General features: G+C 41.3%; 1 protein-coding gene across 1 annotated transcript; it reads right to left on the reverse strand.

The window, feature by feature from the left end:
* Nucleotides 1-596: 596 nt before the first annotated feature.
* On the reverse strand, nt 597-13,558 carry NSRP1 (nuclear speckle splicing regulatory protein 1). The gene is made up of 7 exons (XM_014876578.2): nt 13,290-13,558; nt 12,080-12,167; nt 5,789-5,845; nt 5,496-5,627; nt 4,762-4,969; nt 4,083-4,191; nt 597-2,215 (listed from the first exon to the last, which is right to left on the reverse strand). The coding sequence occupies exons 1-7, from the start codon at nt 13,307-13,309 to the stop codon at nt 1,189-1,191; spliced, it is 1,641 nt and encodes a 546-aa protein (XP_014732064.2). The 5' UTR covers nt 13,310-13,558; the 3' UTR covers nt 597-1,188.
* Between the last annotated feature and the right edge of the window lie 456 nt (nt 13,559-14,014).

Below are 14,014 nucleotides of genomic sequence, written 5' to 3' on the forward strand. Positions count from 1 at the left end.
AAAAAGCAGAGGATTTCCTTCAGTGGTTGAACCCTGGCCCACTGCTGAACACTTTCATTCCATTCCAAAAGAACCAAAGCTCATTACAGTTGTTTACAGAGAACAGCAAAACCAAACTGCTCCACCCTGGAGTATGTGCTTAGCTGCCTGATTAGATGACATAAAACTCATTCCAAGCCTTTGTAAAGTGGCAGCATTTGTATTTAATTTTACTCACTCTTTGTCTCATTGCTCAGTCTGCTGAACAAATTATTAGGGAAACACCAATCTCAAAACCTCTTTTTTCAATATCTAAGTTCACCTTACTCTAGCATAGAAGTGATAAAAACTGACATCAAAACAAAGTGAAAGAAGCAATTTAAAAAGTGTTGAAAATGTATTCTGAAAGCTGTGACCACTGTCAAACATCCTACTTACCTAGTTGGAAGATAATTTTATTCTTGAATATGAACCTTTGAACAGAAGACTGACAAATCTAAAATATCACTTAACAAGCAGATACAATACATGTAATACATGAAAACAGACTCACCTACCTTATTCCATGCAAAAAAATAAAAAATTACCTACACATGAAAGAAGACCCACACATTTGATCCAATATGTATCTTACACTTTATTAACTGTGTCTGTACATCAGGTCCTGCCCCCAGACTGAAGTCCACACATAATACAAAATTCACACCTCAATATGCATGTATCTTACAAAACTCCACTCTACATACAGAAACCTCCTAGATCATTATTCAGGCTGTTTTTCTTGCTTTTTCACCCACTTTTACAGGTTTGCTTCCCATTTTTGAAAGCAGTAATAAGCAACGAGTCCTCCTAAGGGCTGAGAACACCTTTGTTTCAGCAGAGCTCACTGTTTTGGCTGCTGAAAGGAGCAAGGGGATGCATTCTCACCTTATGTTATTCAACACTCCCAGGTCTGCCCAAAAACCTCATATACCAAGGATGTGGTACTGAAGGGCAGGGTGGATCAGCCACATTTAACATTTCAACTGCACACACCGACTAAGGGTGTGTGTCAAGAGACCCACTGATCCACTCCAAAAGTTGTTCTCTTAAGGGACACACAACTTCTCAAAGGAAAGCCAGGAGCAGAGAGGTAGGATAACCCTTTCTGTAGCCCAGTGGCCTTTCCTCCTGGCTGGCAGCCCAGGTGTTTGTGGCCAGCCCAGGCCATCAATCCTCCTCCTTCTCGATGTAGGGTTTGCTGCTGACCCGCGCCATCTGCCGCGCCAGGTACCGGTCCCGTGCTGACATCACCGTCTCCTCGTTGCTCCTTTTGGCAAATTTGCTCAAGCTCTCAGGTGCTTTCTGTGCTTGTTCTTTCTCCTCTTTCTCCCCTTCTTCTCCAGCCTTACGTTTCTGCTCAGACACTCCAGAGCTGGAGCTTCCCTTCTCATCCACCTGTCTGTCTTTTCCCTTTCTCTCTTTACCCAGATCAGCCTCTCCATCTTTTTCTAAAGATGTAGGAGTACTTTCCCTCCTCTCTCTGTGTTTCTTTTCATCACTGCCATATTTCTCTCTCCTCTCCTTTGCATGATCTTCCCTTTCTCTGTATTTCTCTCCTCTCTCCTTCTCTCTGTCATTATATCTATCTTTATCATTTCTTGTTCTTTCTTTCTCTCGTTCCTTCTCTGAGCCCTTCTCCTCTCTCTCCTTTGCCTTCCTCCATTCTCTGCCATGCCCCTCCCTCTCTTTTCTTTCCTTCCCTCTTTGTTTATCATCTTGCTCTTCCCTCCTCCTGTAGTGATCTCTACTGGTGTGATCCCCGTGCCTGTGTCGCTCTTCCCTTTCCCTCTGGCGATCCTTCTCATGGGTCCTACTCCTCTCATAATCCTTTTCCCTGTACTGCTCATCACTCCCCCTCCTGCTTGGCCTGCTCTCTCCCCTCTGATGACTTGTTTGGGCTTTGGTGCGTGGCTCTTCCTCCACACTGGATGAGCTTGGTGACCTGGAATGCCTCTGGCTTTTTTGATGTTTAACCTCCTCTTCACTGCTCACAGAGTTCTCTCTTCTTTTCTTCTTTTTCAAATTTACTTTACTATGCTTGTGTCTCTTGTCATCATCACTACTATCAGTTCCCAGGTCGGTATCAGCATCTGGATTAGTTTCTTTCTTAAAGGACTTAACTCTTTGTTCTTCTGAAGGGCATTTGTTCCTTTCGTTGGGTTCATCCTGACTGTCAGGTTTTTCTTCCTTTATCCTACATTTTTTACATTAGAAAAGAAAAACAACATTAAAAAGCCTGAAATCTTGGACTTTTCTATGAACTGACTTCTGGTCGAGACTTAGGCAAAAGATGCTGCTGAAAAGTCTAAGAAAGCAATTCTGTCTGTTCCAGGATCCAGCACAAAGTATCCATATCTGTCTCACTGGTGAATGTGATCTGAGGAGTTTATCTAAAAGAGTGACTATGGGAAAGTATGTGCAGCTCCATCTAAGGGAAAAAACATTAATTTGTGTTCCTGTGTAAGCATGCTGGCAAGTTACAGGTTTTCCTATGTGTTTGGTCCTCTATTCACATCAAATAATTACCCAGAGAAGAAGGAGGTTGTGTGCTTTGTTGACAGAGAGAGGAACATGGTCCTTTTGATCCAGTATTTCTGAAGATCTCACTTGAGACTAGACAGAAATGAGTAACTTTTAACAGCTCAAATATTCCTGAATGCAAAATGCTGACCCATGGAGGGGGTTATGCTTTGTCACTCTCTTCTGGCTGATGAGGAAATCCACGTTTATTCACCCCAGCCACGTCTCTTCCATTTAATGACACAGCTCCAGGAACAGCCTGTGGGGCACTCTCATCATTCAGCACACCACTAGTGAGATTCTGCATCTGCTGAATGCTTGAAGGCATGGACAGCCTATGAACAACGACTAAAAATTACACTGAAAAGTTAGGTAATTCACTTAGATCCAACTTAAAGGTGGATCACTTTAGGGACGCTTCTGAGATCTAAAAATGGAGCTGTTTTCTCTCTATATCCTGCTGTATCACCATGAGAAAGAATAAAATTAAAATATACACTTGAGTTTATTTGAAAGCCTTGCTGGGAAGACCATTTACAGGACAATTTGTTTCCCCTGAATTAATTTTATGTGCCACTAAAGGAAATTTCCTTAATTTGCAAGAGATTAAAAAACCATCATTTCAAATGCTCTCTACACAGTACAAAATCATATCATCCTGAAGACTTCATGGAGAACTCCCTTACTTCAGGCAGCTGAGTAAATTCAGTGATCACTTTCTTTACTTAAGCTAAGAATTTACTTTCCAACAATCCAATCACAGATCTAGAAGACTTCTTGATGCAAGCTGCATTTTCTTTGTCATAGTAAACACTTAAATAGTGACATCCATGCTTTAAACCTCTATCAAAAGAGGTTTAACCTGAATTAAGTGTCTCAAATGATCAATTGCTGCATACAAGAAACATCCCCTTCATCACATTTATCCACAGGGCAGAATGTAACCATTTTAAATAACCTACATAATTCAGTCTCATGTCATTACTTTGCTTTGGAATGTTCACATACTCAGATTTCAAAATACTCCCACTGGATTTCCTATATATTTGATTCATTTCCTTTCACCACAGCATCAACACTCAATTTAGTTTTTATGCAACGAAATGTGGAGTAAGTACAAAGAGAAGAGACTCACATTCTTTACAGGAAATTCATAGCATATTAATTTCCTATGACTTACTGCTATGCTCACTATTTTACCTCTTGTCTTCCTCATGATTCAAAATGTGTAGCTTAATACAGATTGCTAAATATTGTGTAAACCAAAGAAAATGTAGGTTAGAATAATACCAAGCAGAATTACAATCATAACTGCCTTCTTGATATTTTTCAGACAGCATCCCTGTCCTGATTGTTTCATTTCTGTGTCACTGATGATCATTAGTTATTTACCAAATAATTCAGTTAATCAGCTGTATGAAATGACCAGTTTACCTTACCACTGTTTTAGTGCTCTTTGTCTAATCTTCCAGTGAGTATGGAATCACAAACAGCCAGATGCTGGTTTTTATACCTGAAACCCTGCTGGAGTCACATCCTACCTGGCTTCACGGAAGCTGCATTTAGGCATCTCTTCTTCCCCCACACGCTGGTTTAAAAGATGTCTGTAGAATCCACTGAGATCCCTCTGTTTGGTCACATCCAGGTATGCTGAGAGAAAGAAAAGGAGGTTGGATTTACTGTGCCACAAATACTCGTCACACACAACTCACAACTGGTTACCCATCACCACAGCTGCAATTTCCATCCTGGAGGTTTTCAAATCCCAAGTGGAAAAAGCTCAGAGTAACCTGATCTGGCCTCACTAGCAGACCATTCTTGGAGCAGGCAGCTGGAACAGGGACCTCCAGAGGTCCACTCTGCCCAATTTATCTAATGATCCCACATCCTGTGCTTTACATGTACTCCTGATCCTGACCACAATGTCTGAGGTAAGGACTGGAAACATCACTGTACCCCAGGCTTCAACAACTGACCCTCAAAAATTAAAGTACCAACCTAAACAGTACTGACACACAGAGGAGCCTCCTCTGTTCCATCTGTAACATGTACAAAGGAAAGTAATAAACCAATGTTGATCTGATTCAGGATCTGCTAATCTGGTCCTCTTAGATTTTAGTTATCTCAAGCCACACATAGAGACCACCAGACGAATATACTGTAAATCATGTACAAGGCTCTACTTCTTTTTCAGGACAATTATTTCACTATGAATCTCACCCTCGAGAGCTGCTTCTCTTCTTTCTCTTTCCTCCTCCTCAGCTCTTTCCTGCAGCTTCTTCTTATAAGCTGAAGTCACAAAAGCCTCTTTGTGTGCAAACTCTCCTCCTTCCATTTCACGCTCTTTCTGAATTTTTCTTTCCATTCGTTTTTCTTGTTCCTTCTTTCTAATCTCGGCTGCTTTGAGGATATTGTGGATGTATTTGGGCTGAGGTAGAAAGGAAAACAGTTACTATGCTGAGAGGTAATTGTGGTGGCTGAGAAAACACAAATTGGGATTGATGGAGATGCTGAATTAGGTTGGTAATGGAAGAAAACTGTCAGGAGATCATCTAATGTGTGATTGACAGCTCTCCAAAACAAACTGCCATTCCTTTCAGACCCTAACACAGCACGTTTCCCAGCACCAAGACAGGCTGCTGTATTCAATCAAAACAGTCAGCCCATCTTTGACTAGGAGCATTTTTACTCTAAATGAAAATAAATGTTTTTTTTTTAATTTTTCATTCCTCTGTCTTCCTAACTGTAACAGCCTTGCCCTTCTTTTAAGGACTGGAAGGCTTCTTTTCATCCCCAGAACCTGACAAGAGCCTTCAAATGAACCAGAATAAGTAACAATGAAAGTATCACTTGTCAGGATAATCCAGCAATGCTTTGAAGCTTACAAGTTAACCAGTTATGGTTACTCCAAGCAGATAGCGTTGGACAGACAGGACACATTCTCAGGTACTGACCTTTTTGTCATCATTTCCAGAAAACATTTTGGCACTGCTTTCTTTCTTCTTCTGCTGCATTTCATCATAAATACTGTCATATTCATATACTGTAGCATCTTCTTCTAAAGCCTTCTGAATCTCCAGTTTAGTCTAAAACAAAAACAGCGAGGAGGAGAAGAAAAGATATCAAAATAACAATAATGAAATCTTTACTATTTTCAAATATTTGATTCCTATATTGTAATTTAAACAGATCTATAGTATAAACTTACCCATCAGAACACTGAGAGTCAATTAAAATAGTCCCTTACCTGTTTCATTGCTTGCTTTTTCAGTGCTTCTTTTTGAAGACTTTCCCCAACAGTTGGCTGTAGGAAGGACACATTGCAGAAACAAAGTTAATTACATTGACACAGACAATATTATTTTTCCACCATTCTAACAAACAACTATATAATAGTCCAATTACAGACAGGTGTGATTCAGAATATATTGAATTCTTCCTGCATGTCAATCAGAGATGGAGCAGTCACAAGCAGAGATACTGACAATCACATGAAAAAAGAAAAACTGTATTCATAGTTAAATACAAAAATCTGCAAGGATTTGGTATTTATTTCAAGTCTCATTTGTATCATTAGTTCAGACATAAGAACACAACTAAACACCATGTACTTCAAATGTTACTGTTTAATTTCTCAAGATTAACATGCTAGAAAACAGCAATACTAATCTTTCCTAAGAAGAAACAGATCCCTACTGAAAACATGTTTTCTAATCATACCATCTTTTACAATAAAGCTCTGCATTTTATCTCCTTCTTTTTCTTTTAATTAGTTTTGACCTAAACTACATATCTATCTTTTTTCAACCAATAGATAATAGTGTTTATTAAACAGATCCACTATAATGCCAGGATTTGTATCCTTGTTTATGTAGTTAACTATCTCTTAATCTTAAAAAGCAGAAATAGGAAGGAAAGATCCTTTTGCATTTTGGTGGCTTCCCAAGTTTTGCAACTTTGACTAATACACGCTCTGTGTCACATTTAAAAAAGGCAAAGCGATTCTGTAATTTGTTCTTAACAAAATTAAAAAATGAAAACCAAGCAGCAAGGAGCTTGGCAGCAGGAACTAAGATCCTCTGAAATCAAACAGAATTAGCACCATCTAAATTAAAACAGGTCCCCTGAACATGAAGGCTTTTAAATTCATTTGATGTTTAAATTAAAATAATAACATGCCGTGACCCTTCTTTCTTATCCTATTAAAACTTTAACAGATGTGTCAACAAGGAGAAACACCAACTACTTTTCCACAATTTTCTACAGGACAGACTGTAAACAGTGCAAATCTTTTTTTTTCCACTGGTTAATTTCAGGAACAGGGAAGCTGTGCAGGGATGGAGTTTCATTATACGTGACTCTGTGCACTCTGTCTCTCTCTCCTCCCTCCTCAGAGGTTCCTGCTCGATTTGGCCTGTGGGCAGTGCTGTGTGAGCAGACACTGGCCCTGTGCTGAGCTCCTCCTTGGCACTGGGAAAGACTAAAATCACAAATTCTCATCCATTTCTGTCCCTTTACCCAGCTGGCATTTTCACAAGAAAACAGGAACACCTGGTATCTTTGGGGCCTCTGTCACCCACCCAGGATGGGACTAATGAACAGGTAGAGACAGTGATCACCTTTTCCTGATATGGAAAACATAAGTAATAAAAAGTACTTGCAAACTTCTCTGTGTCTTTTATTTTTTTTTAAATGCCAGAAAGGTAGTATCTCAGAAGAGTGCCAAGTAATTCTAGACTCAGCAAGAGAAGGTGTTAAGGCAACACTGTCATTATTTGGAGAAGCACATATAGTATCATACAATAGAATCCACTGACCTCTAGATACTCTAGACCTTTGCTCACCTCCCACAAACACATGACTTCCATAAGCAATACTACAATCAAAACCCCCTGAAACACAGAATATTCAAAATATTCCTTCCTAGCTCACTCAAAGCAAAGGACTCACAGACACGGAAAAAGGGGAACTCAAAAGGGCACATATTCTCACTTTTTCTAGTGCTATAATTGCTAAATGCAGACTTAGATTAAATCCACCTCTGCTTTCAAAATACTAAACCCTGTGGCTAATAAAGGGAAAACATGATGTGCACTTTATGGAAGAAAAGTCCTGCACTGATTCTGTGCTCATCACTAGAAAGCAGCAGCTTTCTATTACCCAGGTACAACCAGGTAAGGAAGCAGCCCAGGCTTCAGGCTTTGGGAAGCTGAGCCTGGCAGACATGAGCCACACACAGAGCTGACTGTGGAATCAGGGACTACACCCTGTCTGCTGCAGCTTGCTGTTTATTTGGACTAGAATTGGATACAGTCATTTATTTATTTATGTAGCTGGTTGATTAGTTGGTTGACTGGGGGAAGTAGATAGTAGATTATTTAGTTTAAAACCCACAAGAATCCTGGCTTCATTCATCTCGTATTTACCTCTGCTTCCATCACTGAGGAACTCTTAAATTCTGAGGAATTGATGTTCAGAGATAGTTTTTTAGTTAATTTTATGATATACACCTTCTTTTGAAAAGGCTATAAATGAGTCAGTATAAACCATAAACAACCATTTCAAATTAGCGTAGAATATACATCAGCATTACACAGAAAACTTCAATTTCCTCCTGGTTCTTGGGGAGGAAGATGGGCCTTTGTTTGATACATTGAGGGTCCTCGAAGGTTTCCTCTGCAGGAAACTTACACTGGTTTACCAGAAAGGTACCTCAGCAGTGAACAATCTCCCCTGCAGTATTCCAGAAAGCAAAGACTCAGTGAAAAACACAACAGATTCTGCAGTTACATTTACAGAATAAGCTCTACTCCACAAAAACATTTGAATTCCTGCTTAGAATGTTTTCCTTGTCTGCCTACATGGAGTAAATGCACTGATCTACAAAGATCAGGTAAACACTAAAGTAATACATAATCCTCATTATTTGACATATGATGGTAAAGAAGTCCATCTGCCATTTCTCCAGACTGGCAGTAAGTTTACAGAAAACAAACACCTTCCCCAAAGGTTTATGGTGGACAATTTCCTGTTGTGCTGTGAGCTCTGACAGATGAGAACTTCCTGTCCTTTTGTATTGTTTTACTTATCAACTGTCCATTTATTAAAGGCCCTATAAGCCCAGCAATCTGTCTCATACTTTTTCCCTCCCTCTAGTCAAGCTATTCTTCTGAAGCACAAAGCTTATAGTTCAATATTTTCTGGAAGGAGAAAATGTTTTAACCCTATCCTGTGAAAGGACACAGAATCCATGAAAATCAAGGAACTCTGAGAAATGAGGCTCTCCAGTCTATCACTGCTACCAGATCATGGAATATAGCTTGTACACAACTGAAAAGGCTATTAAAAAAAAAGCAATTAATTACTCCAATCTGCTAACATTTCTCATGGTTATCTCAATTTCTTAGCTCCTTCTCACTCTAAAATGAGCTACTTACACCCTCGTGTACATGGATTTAGGAGTGAATTCTTATAGCCTGTCCTCACAGAGAACTATACAATCCAAGTACAACCTGCACATGAGACTCCAGTCTTCATGGAGCCAAAAATCAAAAATCACATCAGGCAACAGGTTCCTCTCTATTGACACGCAATATGAGTCATGGCTACTAGCAGAAGATCAAGAGAATGAACATGAAAAACACATCATGTACACAGAATTAGCTTTTCTCAGCACTCCATCCTAGTTTCCAGAAACCAGATCTAGGACTTCCTGAACTGGAGGATGCACCTGAACCATTGTTTGGCACCAAGAGCATCCCTTAAGTTGACTAATCCATTTCTGAATCCATTTTTTATTTCTGGCCATGCCACAGTATCCCGTGGCAAGAGTTCCACATCTTAACTACACAACTTCCTCTTGTTTAGATTAAACCAGTTACTTGGTAATTCCATAACACAACCTACTGCTCATATTATGAGAAATGCCAACATCACCTTACTTCTCTGAATTATTCTTGATTTGACATACATCATCTTGAGCTATTCTTACCCACTTCCTTCTCAGAAAACTCTTTTCTAGGAGTTCCTTTACTCTACACAGTCTTACTTTGCATGGAAACTATTGCATAAACTCCAGTCAGCACCAGCATCAATTACTCAGCAAATCCTTTTAGTCAGACTCTTCCTTGAAAAGTTGCAAAGGAAATGGAAGGATCCATAAGGAAAACCAAAAATCTGAGCCTATTAGAAGATAGAGTTTTCTGCTTATTTTTAGGTTCTATCTGTTTAAACACTCCATTTATCTTTCAGGTCACTAAAAAGCCCACCAAATCCAGCTGATCCATTCACAGAACTGTTCACACTGGCTCCACAACTTCCTTCTCCAAATTAGCACCTACTGAGCTCTATGTACAGTCATTTCTCATCCTGTATTAAACAGATCAGTTTTGAAAGACTGGTACAGTACGGGAACATACACTGGGCAATTGTGGTGCAATCACGAAATGGAAATTTTAGTTGTACCACAGAGATAATTTCAACTAAACTCCAAAGGTAAAAAGGAACAATGAACATCACACACACTGACAAGTCACCTTTTCCCAGTCAACACTGTATTTCAAGAAAATTTCCATCCCAGATACTCTGCTTCTTATGAACTAACACAAAGACCATCTTCAACAACTAACAGACATTAATGTACTTAACCACAAGGAAAAAAATCCAAATTCTTCCAGCAAGAGTAGAGGCAAAATCTGAGTGAAAAATGCATAGTAATGTTTAAAAAAAAAGGAGCAAAAGTTTGGTATCTAATATATAATCACAGACAAGTCAGGTGTGCAGATTTACCAGCACAAACTTTATTAGAGTTCAGTTAAAAATACATAATCTCCAGACATTTGAGATGTAGTTCTGACAGATATGGTAGCAGACAGGAAATGAAACCCCTCCCAAATGCTGCTTCTTATCTTGAAAAGCTCTGAAATCATTACTGAACTAATAAAGTAATTCTTATTTTTTTTAAAGAAACAATCTTCTTTGATAAAGGCAGTTATGAGATTATTACTTTTTGCTGGGTATGTACCATATTGATGAGCACAACAAGTTTTAAGAGCTTTTATAACAGACTCTGACAGTGAATCTGTCAGCTTTTCTGAAAGGGAGGATACTCGAGCTGGTAAGCTAAGAGTTAGCAGACAGTACCATATATTATTCTTACTAGAATTATTAGCATTCTTTCTTTTTTTCCAATGTTCAGATATTAAGAGAAAATAAAGAAGTGAAAAAACATAAGACAGCACCCAGGAAGGTTCCCAGGCCTACCACATAACATTTAATGACAACAGATTAAATGAGGTTTATTCCTGGGATCTGGAAAATGTGTGGTCAGATCCTTAAGGCAGAGAAAGACACCAAATCCCATCCAGCAGGGAAAGTGCTCCATTACCACCTCCAGCAGCTGCCTCTAAAGGAAAGCCCCTCTTTATAGCCACAGTGGGGGGATGCACCTCTGAGCATCACAGCTAAGTGAGGAAAGAAATGGGATTTAAAACACATTCCTGTCCCGCTTCCTGTAAGCTGCACTGAGGCAGTTTCATGTTGAGGGTTGAGTGGACATCACTAGAAAGGTCCTCAGCCCTTTTATGCCCTGTAAAACGGGAGCTCAGACACCCACAACAGCAACATTCCAGATTGTGTTATGGAACCAGGTACACAGAGGCAGGGAACTGCTCAATTCAGGCTTTCTGTGACATAAAATTAACAACTGATAGTTCATTAAAATAAAGTAAAAAAAAATTCAAAGTAAGTATTTTGGTGGGTCAGAAACTGACCAAAATTATTTGATGCTTTATTAGCATTGTTTTTCTCGACCACACAGAAGAGCAAGCATGGAGTGAAGCTCCAGGGAGGAAAGAACATATTTGTAGCACAGGGCTCTGTAAGGGCCCAGCCCATACCCCGGCCCTTTCCTGGACACTTCCCCGTGCTTCCAGCAGCACATCCAGGTGGGATTTACACAGCACACAGTGCCCTCTGCTGGGGCAGGGACAGAGTGAGTATTTCGAACCTAATACCTTCAAAGAAATTAAAAATTAAAGATTATAGAAAAGAACACTCTCATGCAATATCACACATCTTCTCTTGCTTCAGAAATTTGGGTTTTACAGCTTTGCTTTTGTTCCCAGTATGAACATCATAAAATCAATTACATCAAATTTGGGTGGAATGAGCTAAAGGATAAATCACAAATAACTACCACAGTTTAAAGTCAGTATTTGAGGGAGACCTGTTGATTACTACTGGCCTTTCAATTTGCAGGCATTCACCAGCTATAGCCAACAAATCTCTGTACAAACTAGAGTTAACTCTGGCAAACAGGTTTGCCATGTGCTGAACTTCTGGAAGAGCTGACAGAAAGTAACAAAAAAATCATCACATCCATGCAACGTGTACGAAAGAAAATACAGATCATATTTCACACTCAAATCCAAAAGGATGACACATATCCTAATGACACTGCCAAAACCTGATGCAGCCATTACAGGAAAGAAATTTGCGGAATATGGGGCAAATTTCAGAAGAAAATTGTTGAACTGACCTCTTCATCTGACTCATCTGCAAACACCGAGAGCTTCTTTGAAACAAGATTTTTCTGTGGCAACTTTTTGGGCATAATAAGCCCATATCTAGAGAAAAAAAAAAGTTAACTTTAGCATCACTTACAACATGTTCAAACAGAAAAAATCTCTCATTTACCATTTGAGAAGTAAAAGGTCAGCATCAACATAATGTATCAAAATGTGAGCAGCCTTTGCAGCAGAGCACATCTGCCAGCTTCTCCCAGAGCTACTGCTGTGGTTTGCCATGCAATTTTCTGGATGGAATTACTGTCCTAAATTAGGACACAAATCCTTCTCGTCCAGAGTTCTCCAAACAATTTTTTTCTCTCTCTGAGAAGTACGAAATTACTGTTTAATCTGAAGGGATTTAGTCTTAGTCTATACTAGACACTATTCTACGGGTACATTTGCAGTGCTGTAATTTCATGTTTTGCTGGCAATGTAACCACAGGAGCTAAGGCAAAGGACAAGATTTACAGTCAGATTATGTCGCGCTGAGATTGATTAACCACACACAAACAACTCTTCTGCTGACAAACTCCATCTCTGCGCTAAACCCACTTCCTTTTAATGCTGAGCAACCTCTAAATCGGGGATTTCTTGCACACTTGGCTTGGCCTGAGTCTCTCACTGAGTCAATAGCGCGGCACAGCGTGTGTGGCTGAACTGACGGGAACCACTCCCCGGGTACCCCACCATTCTGAGGGTACCACACTAATCTCGGGGTACCACACCATTCTGGGGGTACCTCACCATTCTGGGGGTACCCCACCATTCTGATTGTACCACACCATCCCTCTGACCGCTGTTTGTTTCCGTGAGCCCCGACCCCGCCCTCAGCCCCGTCTGACCCGGCCGCGGAGGCCGAGCAGGAGCCACGGCTGCCGGGGCCGCTGCTCAAGGGTGGAAAGTGTGAGGGAACATTTTGAAGATTCTCCTCCGTAAGAGTGAAAAACACCCCCGGGCAACACCGCCGCACCCTCAAGCGCCTGCCTGCTGTTTGAGTTCTGCTTGTTTTTAATAAACACAGTTTTAAAGTCAGGCCAACACAGCGAGGCCGCGCGGCGGACACCCGGGACAAGCGAGTCCCTGGGCAAAGGTTTAGCAGCGCTCGCCACCGCCCTCAGCGCTGGCCCCAAATCCCCCCGCCCGCTGCCCCCGGCCCGGCGCGGCCCTGCCGGCACTCACTGCTTGCCCAGCGCCGCCATCTTGTCCGCCTCCCCCACACAGCCGCTGCCGTTCCGCGGCCGCAGATTCCTCGCGGCCGAACCTCCCCACGCACTTTCCCCGCCCGCCCCGGAGACGCTCAGGGCACCGTGCCGCGGTTCCGCTCCGGGAGGGAAGCAGAGAGGGGGTGAAAGGGGGCTGGAGGCGGCGGGGGATTTTTTTTTACAGCTCGTTGTCGAGGAGCGAAAGTGCTGCTGAGGGAAGGGCGATGGCGGGCGCTCCCTGAGGGCAGCAGCGGGGGAGGCGGGGGCGCCTCAGGGCACTGGCGGGAAAGGTCCCTGAGGAGGGAGGAGCCCTGAGGGGGAAGAGCCCCCGAGACGCTCCCGGGGCCGCCGGTGTCGCCGCTCCCCGGGCCAGGGCTGAGGAGCCACGCTGGTCCTCCTCAGCCATCACCGAGCTGACACTCTCTTCCCACTAAAGACTGAAAGAGGAGTTTTAATTTCCCAAAATGTTATTTTAAAAGTGATTCTGCCAAAAGGGATGTTATTTAAAAGATGAAATCTCACTGCAGACAGTGCAGTTGCTGTAATCTCGAGCTTTATCTCAATAAGAAAGCTTTCTGTGTTGTATTAATAATGTTGGGCTTTTCTGCAATGTGTTCACAACAAGGTTACAAAATGCTGATTAACAGTCTTTATTTAAAATTATTCCTAAAAGGTCCTTTAAGGAGACTGAAACTTGAAAAT

Source organism: Sturnus vulgaris, chromosome 21 (genome assembly GCF_052056855.1).
Source record: "Sturnus vulgaris isolate bStuVul1 chromosome 21, bStuVul1.hap1, whole genome shotgun sequence".
Classification (NCBI taxonomy): Eukaryota; Metazoa; Chordata; class Aves; order Passeriformes; family Sturnidae; genus Sturnus; species Sturnus vulgaris.

Coding starts and splice junctions, on each gene's coding strand:
- NSRP1 (XM_014876578.2), bottom strand. CDS start 13,309: ATGGCGGCGCTGGGCAAGCA. Junction 12,168..13,289: donor ATGGCGGCGCTGGGCAAGCA/GTGAGTGCCGGC, acceptor TTTTTTCTCTAG/ATATGGGCTTATTATGCCCA. Junction 2,216..4,082: donor TGCAGCTTCCGTGAAGCCAG/GTAGGATGTGAC, acceptor TAAAAAATGTAG/GATAAAGGAAGAAAAACCTG.